Below are 18,757 nucleotides of genomic sequence, written 5' to 3'. Positions count from 1 at the left end.
ACGGAAAATGGTAGATTTTTACCCCAAAAATAGAAAATTCGGTCGGAAAACAACATAAACTGGATGAACAGTAAACATTTAAACAAAATAAAAACTACTTAGAATTATTGCAAGAAATTGTTTGATATTCCAGCAGGTAGAGTAAGCAATGTGCTTCAAATATTGAAATTTTGTTAGTGTTCAATGAAATATAAACGAAGTGTTGGGATTTCGTAACGTTGGCATTTAACGCGCAATGTGATACATGACGTTCACGCACGCTTTCCCGTCGTGACGTCACGTCCGTTATATTTTTGTTGATATTATGCATTGCAAGTAAAGGTTGAACCTGGATTTCGCTCCTTATATTATTTCTTACCACAACGCGTATTCCGTCTACATATTGTGGTGCCGTGACGAAAAACAACGATCTAGAAAAGCAACTGAGCCAGCGTCTCGGTTTAAAGAAAATCATTGAGCGATTTATTGAAAAAATGGCAGAAGCGAAAGAAGAAGATGACATGTTACAATACGAGACTACCGTCGAAGCACTACAGAACAAAGTATGCAGTCTTCAGAGTCTAAACGAGAAGATTCTTTCGCTTACCGACGCCAAATCTACACCGGACGAAATGCTGGAATCCGAAGAATACACATTTGACCTAGAAGTTAAACTGCGCAAATTCCAGCAATATTTACTCCAAAAATCTACCAGCAAAGACGCTCAAGTTGTACCAACACAGAGATGTGAAGCACAACCACAAGAAAATCAGTCCAGAAACGAAAATTCATCGAACAGCTTAAAACTGCCTATTATTCTCCCGCGACCCGTTAACAACGTTGTCCCCTCCGCGGGAGCTTATCAAAACAGGAAGCAGCCCGACTACGCCGTGCACAGCATTCCGGTCGTGAACAATGCCCCCTACCTTGCACAACAACTGCTGACTCAGGCGACACCGGCTGCTTCGTTGACCTACAAGCTACCGCGCTACAAATACCACGCCATAGAGAAGCATGCGATGGGTAATTCAGCGATAATCCTGCCCAGACCGGATGTGCTTCTGGGAGTGGGTAAAGCTACGATCGAGATGTGCACACATAGCAGAACCCGAAACGGGAGGCGGAAAACTACAACGGGCGAGGCATGGTCAGGGGTGATATCCCCAAAAAAGGGTTAGAGTAAGGGTTAGGATTAGGGGTCGGGTTAGGGTTAGGGTTGGGTTTAGGCTAACACTAACCCAAACCCTAACCCTAACCCTCTAACCCCCCCTTGCGCAATACCATACCATGCCTCGCCCGTTGTAGTTTTCCGCCCCCCACCCGAAACACACACTCGGGAAAGAAGACACAAACGGATAGATAGATAGATAGATTCTTTATTTCCTCCATTCATGGAGAGCTTAACACATTTACAACAAGTATTTACATCATTAATGTATACAATAGATAATAATATGTGTATTTTAATATATGTACATGCATATCAACAACAATAGAGAGACGATTTTATAATTAGACACTCACAAACTAACAAACTAGTCTCAGCAATAGGATTGCTAATTGATTATTCAGGCGATTGTCATCTGTAGTTGATAGCGTCATTTGAAACAACGTTACGATTTGTTCTAATGGTGTCTTTCGTATTAATTTAATAAAACACTGAGACCCCTTTTGGTAAATGACAGCATCCCAAAGTGATTCACGTAACAGTTCCCTTCTCGAACAAAAACACACTGAATGAAGTAGTTTGTTTTCCGTGTGTATCCCACACAATGAGCACACTGTTGGGTACGATCTAGAGAGGAATCCTCCCAGTTGTGCCATCAGGGTGGCTATTAAGGGCGATAGCTTAGGCGAAATCCGGGATATTTTCCAGAGGGACGAGGGCTTATCTACGTGTAGGACATCATCAAGGTTCAATGTGGGACACACGTCCCGGATACTTTCAAACTGTCTGTGATGTTCCGGAGCGGATACCGATCGTTGGAGCATCTGTTTCCACGCTTGCTTAGACGGGAACAAACCTGATTGTAAATACCCGTCTTAACACGATTGCAGTTGTTATTTATACAGCAGTCTGTAGATTTCCGGAACGAAGCCTTTAGTTTGTTTGTCGTTATTCAGGTATCGTACAAGTCTGTTAATGAACACTTGTTTGGCAAGGTATTGGTTTGGTAAACGACATAATTGACCAAAAAACACTAGCTTTTTCCTGTCAATGATATTCTCAATCGAGTTTACATTAATTGATGCTAATGCAAAGTCCGTATTCGTTAAGGAATGAAATTGCTGCATAGATTTAATACAAAACCGATGAGAGCGCTCAAGGCGTAACATATCGCTGGCACCGATAACAGTCCACAGTTCACAGCCGTATAATGCTTTCGGAACAACCACGGATTGATAACTTGTTCTTAAGGTGATTGGGCTGAGTGATGATGGATTAAAGCCGCTGCTGCATATGCTCAGGTATGTACCTCGAAGCTTGTTGCAGGCGTCTGCTATAAGCATTTGCGACGAAAGCCACGCGTCGGTAGTTATCCCCAAATGTGAATAACTTTCGGATTCTTTAACTGTTTCACTTCCAAGTCTAAACACGCGGGAGTTTCCTGTGTTTGTACGCTCATTAAAAACGATGACGGCACATTTACTTGCGTTATATTCATAGCGCCATACTCTCGAGTATTTGTAGCATATATCCATCATTTTATCAAGTCCCGTTTTTGAGTACGATATTAAAACCATATCGTCTGCTACGGTCGGCGAACAGATGTTCATGTTGTAGATACACATACCCGCTATCCTCCAGTTGTTTGATAAGCCCATTGATGAACACTAGGTACAGGAGCGGTGAGCTTTTACTCCCCTGGCGGGTACCTTGCAAAACCGGGAACTCATGGGAACGTCTTCCATGGGTAAGAACATAGCTTTTGGCGTTCATATAGAGTTCTTTAATCGCAATGAGGCTTGTGGGGTCAATGTTGCATTTCAACAATTTGTACAGAAGCCCTGCATGCCACACATTGTCGAATGCCTGCTTCCCGTCCAGGAAGCAGACATACATCTTGGATGAATGCTCGCGTGAAAACTGAATGCATTCTCGTAACACGAATGACGTCATTATAGAGCCGAGTTGTTCTTGGAAGCCACCTTGTTGCATGCTTAAAGTCTCGGAAATAGTATCTTTACAACGCAACAAAATAACTGATTCATACAATTTTAAAACCGCCGAGAGAAGAGTAATTGCACGGTAATTATTTGGGTCATCCTTTCTTTTTCTACCCCCTTTATGGATAGTTATTATCACACCACGTTTCATACAGTTCGGGATATAACCTAGTCTTAGCATGTACGTGAAGAGGTTAGCTAGTGCAGGGGCTACAACTGTCCGTGAAAAAATGAACGGTTAATTGTTTAAATTGCAAAAGGGATGCATTGACTCCCCGGCGTGCATTTCTAGTACAAAAGGGATCTCACGCCGGAAACCAAGACGACATTCTGATGGAGGCGGTACAAGAGAATGGTTCAGACGACTCGGGTAGAAAAGAAGTGACGTTCACTTTAGGTGGTAACAGTCAGGAAGAGAGCACGATGATCTCCACGTTGATTATACCGGACCGCACGATTCCCTGCAGCCAGCATTCAAAGGCGACAACGAGCCGGTTTTCAACAGTGCGCCGGAAGTGGATGAGAGCTGCGACACTTTCCTCAAGCGCCTGCAGCGCTCAAAACTCCAGAGTCCAAATGATTCGTGTATGCCGTCGGGTCATGAGTTTTGCTTCGAGGCAGTAATGAATAAACGTTACAACCGCTGGAAAAGACGCCGACGGAAAAAGAACTCTGAGCACCGACAGCCGGTCGTCGTTCCTGGCAGCGGCAGCTCTGACGAAAATGACGAAAGAAACTCTGTTATAGAACGAATAATTGACACCATGTATAAACAAATCCATGTGCACGTTCCCCATACCCCGAACGGATCCAGCGACACGCCGCGCACGCGCAATCGCCGAAGCCGAGAAAAGGAATCTTCCACTAATCTCGTTTCCGGCGACGATGGTGACGTGGACCCATCGAGCGGCAATTATGACGCTAGTTCGTCTTCTTCATCGACAGAAGCTCTACGCGTCAAATACGATAAAATTCGACGTATAGCAGACGGCTCTTCGTACACTAATGAAACTAAAGTGTATCCCCCACAGGGCTACCGCGTGCGACCGGAAGCGAGCGCCAGTGGCGCCATCTCGGAATATATGTGCGCCTGGTCGCACATTGAACAATACAAACAAGAGATACTGCGGCGCCTTAAATACAACCCGAGGAGGTTGTCAAGCGAAATGATAGACTGGTGCGATCAGCAAAAATTGTGTTGGAAATAAATTGACAAGCAGACCAATAACGAAACTTTATCCCATGGAAGTGAAGTGAAAAAAAGTGAAACATTTATAAGACTTTTGATTGATTTCATAGAGTGAACGTTTTCATTGTGTTAAGTGTGTTGCAAATTAAGTGGTGTTTATATTTTGTTATTAGTATGTATTTAATTATTTGTATTAATTCTATTATGGTGTATTGCATTTCGCGGCCCCCAGAATGTTGGGATTTCGTAACGTTGGCATTTAACGCGCAATTTGTTACGTGACGTTCACGCACGCTTTCCCGTCGTGACGTCACGCCCGTTATATTTTTGTTGATATTATGTATTGCAAGTAAAGGTTGAACCTGGATTTCGCTCCTTATATTATTTATTATCACAACGCGTATTCCGCCTACATACGAAGAAAGAGCATGTTTTAATAGGTGGTATTCGTGAAGTTACGGATACTTTGATTCCCGATATAGGGCCCTTCGGATAACAGAGACTTTTAACAAATTGGGCACTCTGATAACCGAGTTTTTTCTTCTACCTGAAATTTATATTATGGCTATTCTTACCAAACATTTTGAGGCACAAATCAATTTGCATTGTCAAGCCCGACACATTGGGAATCTATGCATAACGTAATTAGATATACATGTACATGTAAAATATAACCAATGGCGTTGTTCAGAACCAAATGAACAGAACATACATGTAAAAAAGCTGAAGAACTCAACTCTCGCGCGTGGCTTTTGTTGTTATCTGGTATCGAAGTGCCATCTGCTATCAAAGTTTCCGCATACCCGGCGTGATTAATGTTACACCATTTAAAATTTTAGTTTATTCACGTATTTGAGGAAATTCAAGTGTTTTAAGAGTCGGATGCCAAAGTTTCATTGACATTTCTTTTACCGATTATCTCAATAACAATCGCACTTCTATTCTCGCTTACTCGACACTTTTTTCCAGATATAACACACTTTTTCAAGTGAATCAAAAATGCGGAATTCGATGTTGAATACAGTTTTAGTTAAGTAAGAAGGCTATATACAAAAGCAATCCAGTTTCGCTCGTAAGAATTCGTTGTCTATAGTTTTAAGTAAGGCCTTTGTGGCCTTTGACACAATCCTCCAAGATTACGGAATACTCTGTCCTGTATGTAAGTGCTGTACGATAAAAGCACCTATACTTCGGCAGAGTACAAGTATTCTTATTCATGGGATCAGATCCTGTGAAAAGACAAAACAATAATACCTTTGAAGAACAAGAAATATATTTTCATAATATGACATGAAAAATTTAATGCACGCATTCCTGTTTAAGCAGAATTAATGTTGTATTTAATTCAAATTTTGTAACCGTGTTTCTTTTAATTCAACAAATAAAGCGATTATGGATCAGGTGAATCGCACTTTGAGCAAGTAATGGTTACGTAAATCCCTATGAGCAAAGATCTAGTAAAATGGAGTTTTTTATTCGCTTAATCTGTTCACTTCTGTGGCTACACATTTGAATCGTCTTGATGATGCGATTGTCATTAACAATGTCATAGAATTTTATGAAGAAAAATCTGTATTTGCTTCAAAAAGACCACATTCTCTCCCGTTATCTAGAGCCCTGCTATAAAAAAATTCCTTATGTAGACTATTATTTGTGTATTTATTTCTTCAGATATAGGCATTTAGATATTATATTAAAAAAATGAAATGAAACACAAAAAGAAAAAAATGATAGTAAAAAGATTTTTGAAAACGAACTACGCACTTGGTTATATTTCACATGCGTTTGTAATTCACTTATGCATAGATTTCCAATATGTCGCGTTTGACTATGTACATTTATTTCTTACTTCAAAATGTTTGGTAAGACAAGCAATCATATACGTTAATGCATTTCTGGTAGAAAATAAAATTCGGATATCAAAGTGTCCTATTTGTTGACAGTCTCCGTTATCCGAGGTGTCCTTTATCGGGAATCAAAGTGTCTACAAAATCATGAAAATCACCTACTACAATATGCTCTATCTTCGTTAATATTCCATTGAATACTTTCAATATTGAAGTATTTGAAGCACAGTGATAACTCTTCATGCTGGAATAGCAAACACAGTATTGCAATTTTTAAGTATTCTATGGGCTTTTTATTTTGTTGAAATGTTAACTGATTATTCAGTGTATGCTGTTTTCCAATGGAGTTCTCTATTTTTGGACATTTCTTCATAGAAATATTTTTTCATCATACAAAATGAATTAAATGATATAGAATGTATCAACTGCAACATCTACCGTGTCTCGAAAACTAATATTAAGGATATACCTTTAAAAAAAGATGGGGGATTAACTTTCGCGCGTGAATTTCGTTTTTCTCTGTTATCGAAGTGCCATTCGTCATCGAAGTATCGCCATAGCCAGCGCGTTATTGTCAAGTGACAGGTCTATTATCTATATCAGTGTGAACGAAATCTGCCATAAAGTCTGGTAAACTGTTAATCTTACTAGGCCAAACACAGTGGTACTGGTCAGTCATACATCAAGCAAAAACGAAGGCACTTGACTAAATCTAATGAAAACCTAATGTGAATCTAACATTCGCTCCATTAGTTGTCAGTTTTAGTCTTGGCTGTGGATAGTATAGAAGCGGTAGACTCGAGATGCTTTTATTAGATTAGTTCTTGACTACAAGTGTTCATCAGAGAAGCTTGTACGTGTTTTCTGTTCGTCATTTATGTGAGAATCATAAGGTTTGAAGTTAAATTGCCTGAATTTTCCTTCACATCCAAAAAGAGATGGGACCAATGATTGAAGGCCGTGAAAATGCCGCCGAGACACCGGAGTTTTACCAATTATTTCATATAATGTTTATACCATTCAATACTAATGAATGTTTTTTGAATGAACGTGATATATATATATATATATATATATATATATATATATATATATATATATATATATATATATATATATATATATATATATATATATACCAATACATAGTGCCAGTTACGCGGTCTCTGTAGTTTTCAGACTGTACTTACGAGGTCAATATAAAAAACGGGGTCTATATACAACCCCGCAATCTAGGCTCCTTTAATTACTATGAGGGGGGTGTAGGGGAGGTAATGCAATCAAATCTCACAATAAGGTCTTAAATCGAAAACCACAATCAGGTCTGAAATTGAAATTGTATATACCTCGCAAATAAGTTCGCTATATATTTCCTTGTATAAGACGTTAAATAAATGACGTATTTATATACAATAATAATAGTAGGTACCCCTATATACCTTAATTCGTGTTTATATCGGATAAAAAAGGGTATGGAGATACATGTATTTAAAGTGGGAACCCCATAACCTATTTCTAAATCAGAGACCCCGTAACTGGCCAAATGTGTGAATATATATATATATATATATATATATATATATATATATATAAATATACGTACTGATCGACAAATTGCATGGATATGTCGGTAATTTTCCCATGGCCCATTGGTCAGAGATGGCTTTCTATCTCACAGTTTTGAGTCGTGACCAGACCTTCTCATACTTATTTTTTAGCTCCACTGGCCAGAGGCCAGCGGGGCTTATGTCATGGTCCTGTGTCCGTCGTGCGTCCGTGCGTGTGTTAACTTTTTCTTTAAACATCTTCTTCTCCTAAACTACAAGTCTAATTCTGATCAAACTTCACACAAATGTTTCTGGGGTGAAGCTCTTTCAAATTTGTTCAAATTATGCCCCTGGGTCAAATTTGACCCCACCCCGGGGGTCAATAAATTGAACATATGCTTATATAAAACCTATTTTGTGTAAACTTTAATAATATTCTTGTCCATAACCATTGGGCCTAGTGCTACCACATTTGGAATGTAGTGACATTTAATAGTTCTCTACTTTGTTTGTTCAAATTATGCCCCTGGGGTCAAATTTGACCCTTCCCCGGGGGTCACAAAAATGAACATATGCTTATATAAAGTTTATTTTGTACAAACTTTAAAAATCTGCTTGTCCATAACCGTAGGGCCTAGGGCTACCAAATTCGGTATGTAGTGGCATCTAATAGTTCTCTACTTAGTTTGTTCAAATTATGCCCCTGGGGTCATATTTGACCCTGCCCCGGGGGTCACAAAAATGAACATACGCTTAAATAAGGCCTATTTTGTGCAAACTTTAAAAATCTTCATGTCCATAACCGTATGGCGTAGGGCTACCAAATTTGGTATGTAGTGACATCTAATTGTTCTCTACTAAGTTTGTTCAAATTAAGCCCCTGGGATCAAATTTTACCGTTCCCCAAGGGTCACAAAATTGAACATATGCTTATATTGGGCCTATTTTGTGCAAACTTTAACATTCTTTCTGTCCATAACCATTGGGCCTATTTCTACCAAATTTGGTATGTATTAAAATCTTAAAGTTCTCTACCAAGTTTTTTTTTCAAATTATTCCAATGGGGTCAAATTTGACCCTGCCCGGGGGTCACAAAAATGAACATATGCTTAAATAAGGCCTATTTTGTGCAAACTTTAAAAATCTTCTTGTTCATAATTATAGAGTTCAGGGCTACTAAATTTGGTATGTAGTGACATCTAATAGTCCTCTACCAAATTTGTTCAAATTATTCCCCTGGGCTCAAATTTAACCCTTCCCCGGGGGTCACAAAACTGAACATATGCTTATATAAAGCCTCTTTTGTGCAAACTTAAAAAATCTTCATGTCCATAACCATTGGGCCTATGGCTACCAAATTTGGTATGTAGTGACATCATATAGTTCTCTACCAAGTTTGTTCAAATTATGCCACTGGGGCCAAATTTATCCATTGAAGGCTCCCATTAAAATGTTGTTCAAAAAAATTTGATTCGTCAAATAACATGGCCACAGGAAGTCGTTGAACTTTGCATGTTAATGCGTTTTTGCTATTTATTCATTATGGGATGAATAAACTATTTTCTTCTCAAACTAAAAGTTTATCAAAATGCACTTGGAATAACTTTTTAATTATAAGAGATAAATGCATACATGTCGAGCGTGAAAGGTAGAGCAACAGGTTAACCATCCATGAATATTAACCCTTTACCAAACCACCCCCGGAAACCCGACATGCTGTGAGAAGTTGGACATGCTAGGAGATGTAGCCGATATATTTCAAGGAGGGTAAGTAAATCCAGTTCTATAATAGTTTAAAGGCATTTTTGAAATAAAATATATTTTGGTGCATGCAAAGGAGGTATTACCATGTATGTTAGAAAAATCCTGGTTATTAATATTCAGGATTTATTGAAATATGGCTATTTAAAGTCGACGATGCAGGGATTTATCCCATATTTAGCACTTTATTTACAAATTTCTTTAAAGGTATGCCAGTGAAAAAGTTTTTTCACCGACAATTATATTAACCAATGTCCCCGAGTAACATATCCGCCAGGGTTTCTTAAAAAAGTTCGTATTGGTGAAAAAATTCTACTTTACATACAACGTGTTGATGAAAAAATGATATGGCATGGTGCTGTACATAGATGTCGAGATATGACATGTGTGAAGTTCATTTATAAACTTAAAGGGATCTTTTCACGCTTTGGTAAATTGACAAAATTGAAAAAAGTTGTTTCAGATTCGCAACTTTTCGTTTTAGTTATGATATTTGTGAGGAAACAGTAATACTGAACATTTACCATGGTCTTGTATAGCCATTATATGCATCATTTGACGATTTTAAAACCTAAAATTTATAAAGCGTTGCAACGCGAAACGATTGAATAATTTGGAGAGTTCTGTTTTTGTCGTTAAATTTTGTGAAACTACGAAGATTGCTTATATAAGGTATAAAATACTTCAAATATATGTACTCGGCGGAATAGCTCAGTAGGCTAAAGCGTTTTTACTTCAGGACTCTGGCAGGACTCCAAGGGTCACTGGTTCGAAACCTGGTCCGGGCAATGTTCTTTTCCTTTTTTTAATTTTATTCTTGATTTTTTACTGGAGCTTTTACGATCCAATGTTTACATTTATCGATATAAAGCATTTAATGAATAAGTTAAAAAATGCCAAAATCTGTGAAAAGGCCCCTTTAAAAGCTCACTTTTACAGCTGATGTATGCCCTATCTGACGCATTGTAGATCATGTTCATTGAACTTTGAGGTTTTATAATGATATCCGCTCTGAAGCTAAGTTAATTTCCAGCTAATTTGTGTCTTATGTTATTGTTTGAAAATCATTGTAAATGTAAAAGCAATTGATTCATACAGGTAAAAATATACGTCCGGTAGGCAATATAAACATTTATAATAATATTTTTTGCCTATAGTCCCAATTAAGCTCGATTTGTCATTGTCGGCTCGGGTACTACTAACAAGTACCTCGGGTACTCATAAGTATACTTACATGTACCCCGGGTACGGTAAATAAACTAAAACGTACCCGGGAATTTGAACGCTAAATCGGTCGTTGTCAGCTGTTTTTTTTAACTAATTATGTTTACATTTATGTCAAATTTTGTTTTAAATGGTCTCTATATTATCGAAACTCATACTCAAAAAGCATGTTGAAGCAGTTTTTAACAGAGAAGTTTATTTTAGATAAACAATATCGTTTTACGGTAATCGGTAGCGCGTTTTACGACATCGGATTTTAGGCGGGAATACAACTCAGGTAAAGTCTAATGTCGACCGGGTACGTTTAAGTATATTTACCGTACCCGGGGTACATGTAAGTATACTTAAAAGTACCCGGGGTACATGTAAGTAATACCCGAGCCGACAATGACCAATCGAGCCCCAATTAAGGGCGGTAGACTTTCATAAATGTGAACTAAATTTGGATCTATTATACATGACTTCATGTGTTATGTATGCAAATACACATAAGAAGGAAAGGTGGATTTGGTTTTGAAAATAAATGTTTATATTTTGCATATATCATTGCCAAAAAGAACGAAAAGAAACAAACATTTACACGCGTGCATTGTCGGAGATGTTTGCAAAGCTGTCAACTTTTTTCAAAGGCCCCTTTAAACGAAACAACGTAAACTCTAATCATAATCGTAATCAGAGATGCTACTCATCGGAACCCGCGCCGCCGTTGGTTCCCGAGCCCACCGAGCAGGCGACTGTATGAAGGTCGCCAATAATCTCCCCAAGGTCATCAACAATCAGATGTTCCGCTTGAATGAACACCGATGTGGCGCGCAGTTTCCTCCTCCTTCAACTCGCAGTTTCACCGCCTGACAAATATTGCGTTATGCACTTTTATAATCAATGACTTGTGATAAGCATTTGGCAAAGGTAAAGACCTAATTGCTTTGGTACACAAGTACATCTATAAGAATGTATATGTTTTTCCTCAAAGCGTGGATTATTACTGTTATTACATATTACATATATTACTGTTATTGTTTATGGATACATATCAATCGAAATTCATAATAGTTAAGTATTTTCTGTATTAAAATATTTATTTATTGGAAAAATAAGTGTATCACTACTACCTAAACACACAATAAGCCTGTATGACAGATTGTTTGCGAAGTTTATTTTTCTCTGATAGAACCGGGTTTCGATTCTTTGCATTTTATTAACTCTTTATTTGCTGATATTATAATCATTTTTAGATTATCCAAATTGGGTTATTATGGCTCCAGTTACATGTTATGAGGCAACGACCTATCGTGTTGTTGTTGTTTTTTTGTTCAATGTCGCGCTGTCATGGACTTAGTTTGCCGCTGCTTGGAGATGTCATGCTTATATAATTTATGTCTATATATTAGAACATCGTTATGAAACACATATCTTCAAAATAGCTTACGTGTGCTATTGGAACGAACAGTTATTGTAAAATGTAACAAAAATCAATTCAAAACTACTAGATATTGACAACTAAATTATTTAAATACCGCTCGTTACAATTTCTTTCATTATGAGATAACCATTGCCCTTTGTCGGCATGTCTTAAAAGGCCCCTAATAAACAACTTCGATTAGCAACTTTTTAAACAAGGAGTATAAGAGAGCTATTGACGCAAAATCGCTTAAAATAGCTTGATAGCTTAAAACGGGACATCTTTTACAGATACTCTCACAAATATATTTCATTTGTGCATGACTTGACTTTACTGATGCTTTATTATGGTAATGGCGGTTTAGAGTTACGTTCAATATATTACCCTGTTTGAATTAACATAATATATCAATTTCAATATTTGGGCGATCCCATTTAAATGATTGAATATACGTACCAAAACTTCATAATATTTTAACAAAGTTATCAATTTACACGTTGCTGTATTTCATCCTCGTTTTTAGACGTAATTCATCATCGTTTTTATTCAACCACCAATAGTTTTGAAGTCACATTGGCAACTTATATACAACACAACAATACGTTTGTTATTTTCTGTATTGACTGGTATTGAAAATGTCAACCGATTGTACAACATCACTAATGCCTTATTCACGCTGTGTCGATACTTTGATAACAGATGGCACTTCGATAACAGAGAACAACAAATGCCACGCGCGATAGATGAGTTCTTCAGCTTTTTGCTTTATGTTCTGTTCATTTGGTTTTCATACACGGAACATTGTTTGGTCGATTAACGGTATAGCACTTCGTAATGCGAAGACAGAAAATCTCGCAAGAACGGTCGAAGATATATATATATAACGATTCAATTCCATCGATAGAGAGCATAAATTTTTACACATTAAAAGATATTTCGAAATAAATCAGAACCTGCTTATTATTCAAAATAAAAGATCAATATGTCAATTAATGTTACACCATTTTACATTTTAGTTTACTAAAGTATTTGAGGAAATTCAAATGTTGTAAGAGTCGGATGCCAAATTTTCATTGACATTTATTTTACCAAACATCTCCATGACAATCGCACTTCTATTCCCGCTTACTCGACACTTTTTACCAGATATAACACACTCTTTTTATTGAATCAAAAATGTAGAGTTCGATGTTGAATACAGATATAGTAAGCAGGCTATACAAAAGCAATCCAGTTTCGCTCGTAAGAATTGGTTTTCTATAGTTTTAAGTAAGGCACGTGTGGTCTTTGACACAATCCTCCAAGATTTCGGAATACTCTGTCCTGTATGTAGGTGCTGTACGATAGAAGCACCTATAATTTAGCAGAGTACTCTTATTCATGGGTTCAAATCTTGTGAAAAGACAAAACAATAATACATTTGAAGAAGACGAAATATATTTCTACAATATGGCATGTAAAATTTAATGCACGCGATCCTGTTAAAGCAGAATCAATGGTTTATTTAATTGAAATTTTGTAAACGTGTTTCTTTTTATTCAACAAATAAATCGCTTATGGATCAGGTGAATCGCACTTTGAGCAAGTAATGGTTACGCAAATCCCTATGAGCAAAGATTTAGTAAAATGGAGTTTTCCATTCGCTTAATCTGTTCACTTCTGTGGCTACATATTTGAATCGTCTTGATGACGCGATTCTTATTAACAATGGCATAGGCTTTTATGAAGAAAAATCTGTATTTGCTTCAAAAAGACCCCCTTCTCTCCCGTTATCTAGAGCCCTGTTATAAAAAAATCCTTATGTAGACTATTATTTGTGTATTTATTTCTTCAGATATAGGCATTTAGATATTATGTATAAAATGAAATAGTAACACAAATAGAAAAAATGATAGTACAATGTAATTAGATTTTTGAAAACGAACTACGCACTTGGTTATATTTCACATGTGTTTGTAATTCACTTATGCATAGATTTCCAATATGTCGCGTTTGACTATGTACATTTATTTCTTACTTCAAAATGTTTGGTAAGACAAGCAATCATATACGTTAATGCATTTCTGGTAGAAAATAAAATTCGGATATCAAAGTGTCCTATTTGTTGACAGTCTCCGTTATCCGAGGTGTCCTTTATCGGGAATCAAAGTGTCTACAAAATCATGAAAATCACCTACTACAATATGCTCTATCTTCGTTAATATTCCATTGAATACTTTCAATATTGAAGTATTTGAAGCACAGTGATAACTCTTCATGCTGGAATAGCAAACACAGTATTGCAATTTTTAAATATTCTATGGGCTTTTTATTTTGTTGAAATGTTAACTGATTATTCAGTGTATGCTGTTTTCCAATGGAGTTCTCTATTTTTGGACATTTCTTCATAGAAATATTTCTTCTTCATACAAAATGAATTAAATGATATAGAATTCATCAACTGCAACATCTACCGTGTCTCAAAAACTAATATTAAGGATATACCTTTAAAAAAAGATGGGAAGATTAACTTTCGCGCGTGAATTTTGTTTTTCTCTGTTATCGAAGTGCCATCCGTCATTGAAGTATCGCATTAGCCAGCGTGTTATTGTCAACATCATGGCACTGGTCAGTCATACATCAAGCAAAAAGATGGTGAACCTAATATTATTTGTCAGTTTTAGTCTTGGCTGTGGATAGTATAGAAGTATAGAAGTTTTCATCAGAAAAGCTTGTACGTGTTTTCTCTACGTCATTTATGTGAGAATCATAAGGTTTGAAGTTAAATTGCCTCAATTTTCCTTCACCTTCAAAAAGAGACGGGGCCAACGATTGAAGGCCGTGAAAATGCCGCCGAGACACCGGAGTTTTACCAATTATTTCATATAATGTTTATACCATTCAATACTTTTTAATGTTTCTTGAATGAACGTGATATATATATACGTACTGATCGACAACTTGCATGAACATGTTAGAGATATGTCGGTAATTTTCCCATGGCCCATTGGTCAGAGATGGCTTTCTTTCTCACAGTTTTGAGTCGTGACCAGACCTTCACATACTGATTTTTACAATTCATGTCGTTTCAATACAAAAACATGCACGTACAGCCACGATTCTTGTCCATTAATGCATGATGTCTGCAAAATGCCCACAGGGCATCGATCTGTTTTCGCAGGAAATATTCGTGGTATTTAACCAGTGCCGGGTTAACGTGGAGGCCCAAATGCCAACGCCCCAGACCCCTAGTCGGCATAAGACATACTTATGTCTGAACGCCAGTGCCCAATCGATTTCACTCGATTAAATTAGTCTACCATTTAAAAGGCTGGAATGACATTAAATATGGCTATGCTTTTTTAAGGTTATACATGCCATTATAATCCCTACGTGTTTATTACCGCGAGAAAACGGTGATACAGGTTTAGAAAGTATTTAAACAAATCTTTCGGCACGATCTCATGGGGCCCCTAAAAGTCGCTGGGCCCTTAGCAGTTGCCCACTCTGCCTAATGGGTAATCCCGGACTGTATTAAACAATAAGTGTTATTCGCGTCTTTTGAAGACATCGACCCGGTATGCCAGCAAATGTTAATGTTCTGTTTTATTTCGCAAAAAGGCTTTCAGACAACCATTTAGTGATACCGTGTTTGAGTTACACTATGTCGTATTTAGGTTAAAGGGGCCTTTTCACAGACTTAGGCATGTATTGAAGTTTGTCATTAAATGCTATATATTGATAACTTTAAACAATGGACCTAAAAATCTCCAGTAAAAAAAGAATACGATTTTTTTAAAGAAAAAAAGTAACCCTAAACTGGGCTCGAACCATTGGCCCGGGGAGTCATGGAGTAAAAAGTCTACCGCTTAGACCACTCGGCCATCCGTACTCAAGCTATTTGGGACGTATTTTTTACTTTGTATAAGCAATCCTCGTCGTTTCACAAAATATAACGACAACCACAGAACTTTCCAAATTATTCAATCGTTTCGCGTTGCAACGCTTTATAATTTTCAGGTTTTCAAATCGTCTAAAGATGCATATAATGGATATTTTAGAGCATGTTAAATGTTCAAAATTACTAATTCCTCACACATATCATAACTAAAACGAAAATTTGCGAATCTGAAACATTTTTTTTATTTTGTCAATTTACCAAAACGTGAAAACTAGATTTTTTACTGGAGATTTTTATATCCAATGTTTACAATTATCAATATAAAGTATTTAATGACAAACTTCAAAACATGCCAATATCTGTGAAAAGGCCTCTTAACCTTAAACTTGGTATTCATTTATTCATAACACATGCAAGTGTAAATATTAGTTACATACGCAGCATAAAAAGCAAGTATCAACTACATGTATAGTCTTTGAGTAATAAGCTTTATACATAATGAATAACAGAGTTTAATTGCTTTAGAGAGATTAATAGCTCTAGAGATACCGGTAGAGCTTTTTAAGATTGTATTATTCGGATTATCGTTATGCAGTACCAGAAAGAACCCGTAATTTTGTAAAAATACAAAATTACATAATTTTTTGCATTTGTTTCTATGAAACTAAATATGTTTTTATTTTGATACCTTAATTTATCAAAGAAGTAAAATTATAAAGTCAGCAAAAACTTGGATGAACGTGTTTAAAACTGAAAGTACTTGTAATACAGGATAACTTTCTAGCAACTAAAAACACTACGGCTAGTAAATATTTCGTACTTCCGTTGCGTTCGATGCGACATTTCAAAATACAATGTATTCAGTATGTTTTCAACACAATGCACACTATGTGTGTATACAGCTGTCAAGCAAAGAAAGTGCATTCGAGATTGTGTCATGTTCGACAATTTGTCTTAAGTTTTTTCTCAAACCTGAGTTTGCGTCAGGGTTTTCAGCCATTTGAGAGGGTTCAGCTGGTGGGAAAGTTTGCCGCTCTTTGAAACACATTTCAAATTAGTAAATTTTAAAAAAAGAATTGAAAATAAATAACAAATGAAAATCTAAATTACGCAGAACATCGTCCGGCACTTAACACAAACTCTTGTCAACGGTAAGTTCACATTAAAAAAAAATTCCAAATCGCTTTGATCAATATTTCCTCCTGTACATGATTCTCGTGACTTTATTCAGGGCTGAAAATGAAAAATACAATCATCATGTGACAAGACATTCCAAAATCATTCATCCTTGCAATTTTGAATTTCAGTATGAATCTTATGATTATTCAGTTTTGATAAAATGATTCTGATCACAAAATGTTGCAACAAAAACAGCCACCATTGGAAAATAGGCCACTCCCTATTCTTTTTATACATTTTCTCGGTGTTTAATCTTTTCTCCTGAAGTACCACACTGGTCTTGTCATTTTTTCTTCTTTTCTTCATGCAATCAACATTTTGAATGACTACATTTTTAAATATGAAAAATGCTTGTGAGCATTTTTATGATATTATAGTCAAGTCGGTTATAACGTTGCCAACAAAAAAGAACGAGATTTGTCCATATCTTACACGAGAAGAATGTCTTTTTGATATAAACAATGACAATAATGTACATATTTGGGTCTATGGTTATTTTGTGTTCATTCTCACAAGCTGTCCTAAACTAAGTCGGCTATTAGACAATATAACTTTCTAAAATCTGTGGAGTATATTGACCCGATAAAGATCTTCAGTTACGGGGCAAGATCTCAATAGACCCAGATACTTACTTAGTGTATCATTTTTCAAAAATTGACACCACGAAAGGATATAACTACTGCGCATGATTGGCTCGAGACCGCCTTTAACTATCGATTTAACTTTTCGATCGCGCAGTTTGAATTCTGTTTTCGAACAGAACGAACGATACTGGGACTGCGATAAAAAAAACACTTGTTTATCGATTAACTTTGTTTACAATGTAATAATATTATTTTGCGCATGGTTTAAAACAAAACGTAGAAAATGTCGACACGTGTCGGCCAAACAGTTTTCATAGGACTATTAGTTCTGTTACTGATCGACACCTCTAGCGGGACTGAGTGCAACAGTGCGAACGGCTACCTGAACGTCACTTCCGGCACGGCATGTACGATTTCCGGCAGCATCAGCGATGAGAACCTGAAGGTTTTCATCAGTGGAGATGTCACCGTCAGCAACACCGCTGTGGTCATTAATTGTCAATCGTTCGAGATCAAGAGCACCGGCTTTGTGCGCGTAGACGCATCGTCCACTAACGTTGAAGGATCGCGTGACGTCGCGGGCGCCGGAGGTAGTGTTTCCATTAATTGCATTTTTAAATGCTATTTTTGTGTGTTAATAACCATCCGTTTTCTTCTTTTTTTACCGGAGTTCTACTGCAACGGCTTGAAAGTCGTTCGAAAAAAGCATTTTATATAAACTAAAAAATGTAAGTATCATTTGAAATGTGTTACAATCGTCGGATAAGTAATGAAATAATTATTACAATAAGCATTAAAATTAACCAAAAATATGCAAGTAAATGGCTAGTGCCCCTTTTAAACATGTTGCGTGATAAAGGTGTTGTTTGATTTCCTTAAACCGTCTTAAGTTCAACGATGAATGAAAAAAGGGGCGCAGTTGCGTAATACTCACAGTAAATATCAGTTAGAAATTAATGGCGAAAATTTGACTTCGGTAAGTATATGACAACTATAT

At 36.7% G+C, this 18,757-nt stretch overlaps 1 protein-coding gene across 1 annotated transcript in view; it reads left to right on the top strand.

The window, feature by feature from the left end:
• The first annotated feature begins 473 nt into the window (after nucleotides 1–473).
• The window catches only part of LOC127867991 (uncharacterized), a 151,994-nt gene continuing 133,710 nt past the window's right edge, over nucleotides 474–18,757 (top strand). Inside the window, exons 1-4 of the mRNA XM_052409574.1 lie at nucleotides 474–1,050; nucleotides 3,440–3,517; nucleotides 3,559–4,324; nucleotides 18,112–18,350. Of these exons, the coding sequence (XP_052265534.1) occupies nucleotides 474–1,050; nucleotides 3,440–3,517; nucleotides 3,559–4,324; nucleotides 18,112–18,350 (1,660 nt within the window). The remainder of the gene's footprint in view (nucleotides 1,051–3,439; nucleotides 3,518–3,558; nucleotides 4,325–18,111; nucleotides 18,351–18,757) is intronic.

Source organism: Dreissena polymorpha, chromosome 1 (assembly GCF_020536995.1).
Source record: "Dreissena polymorpha isolate Duluth1 chromosome 1, UMN_Dpol_1.0, whole genome shotgun sequence".
NCBI lineage: Eukaryota > Metazoa > Mollusca > Bivalvia > Myida > Dreissenidae > Dreissena > Dreissena polymorpha.
The sequence above is the reverse complement of the archived record's forward strand: the minus strand, read 5'-3'. Positions and strand labels throughout refer to the sequence as shown.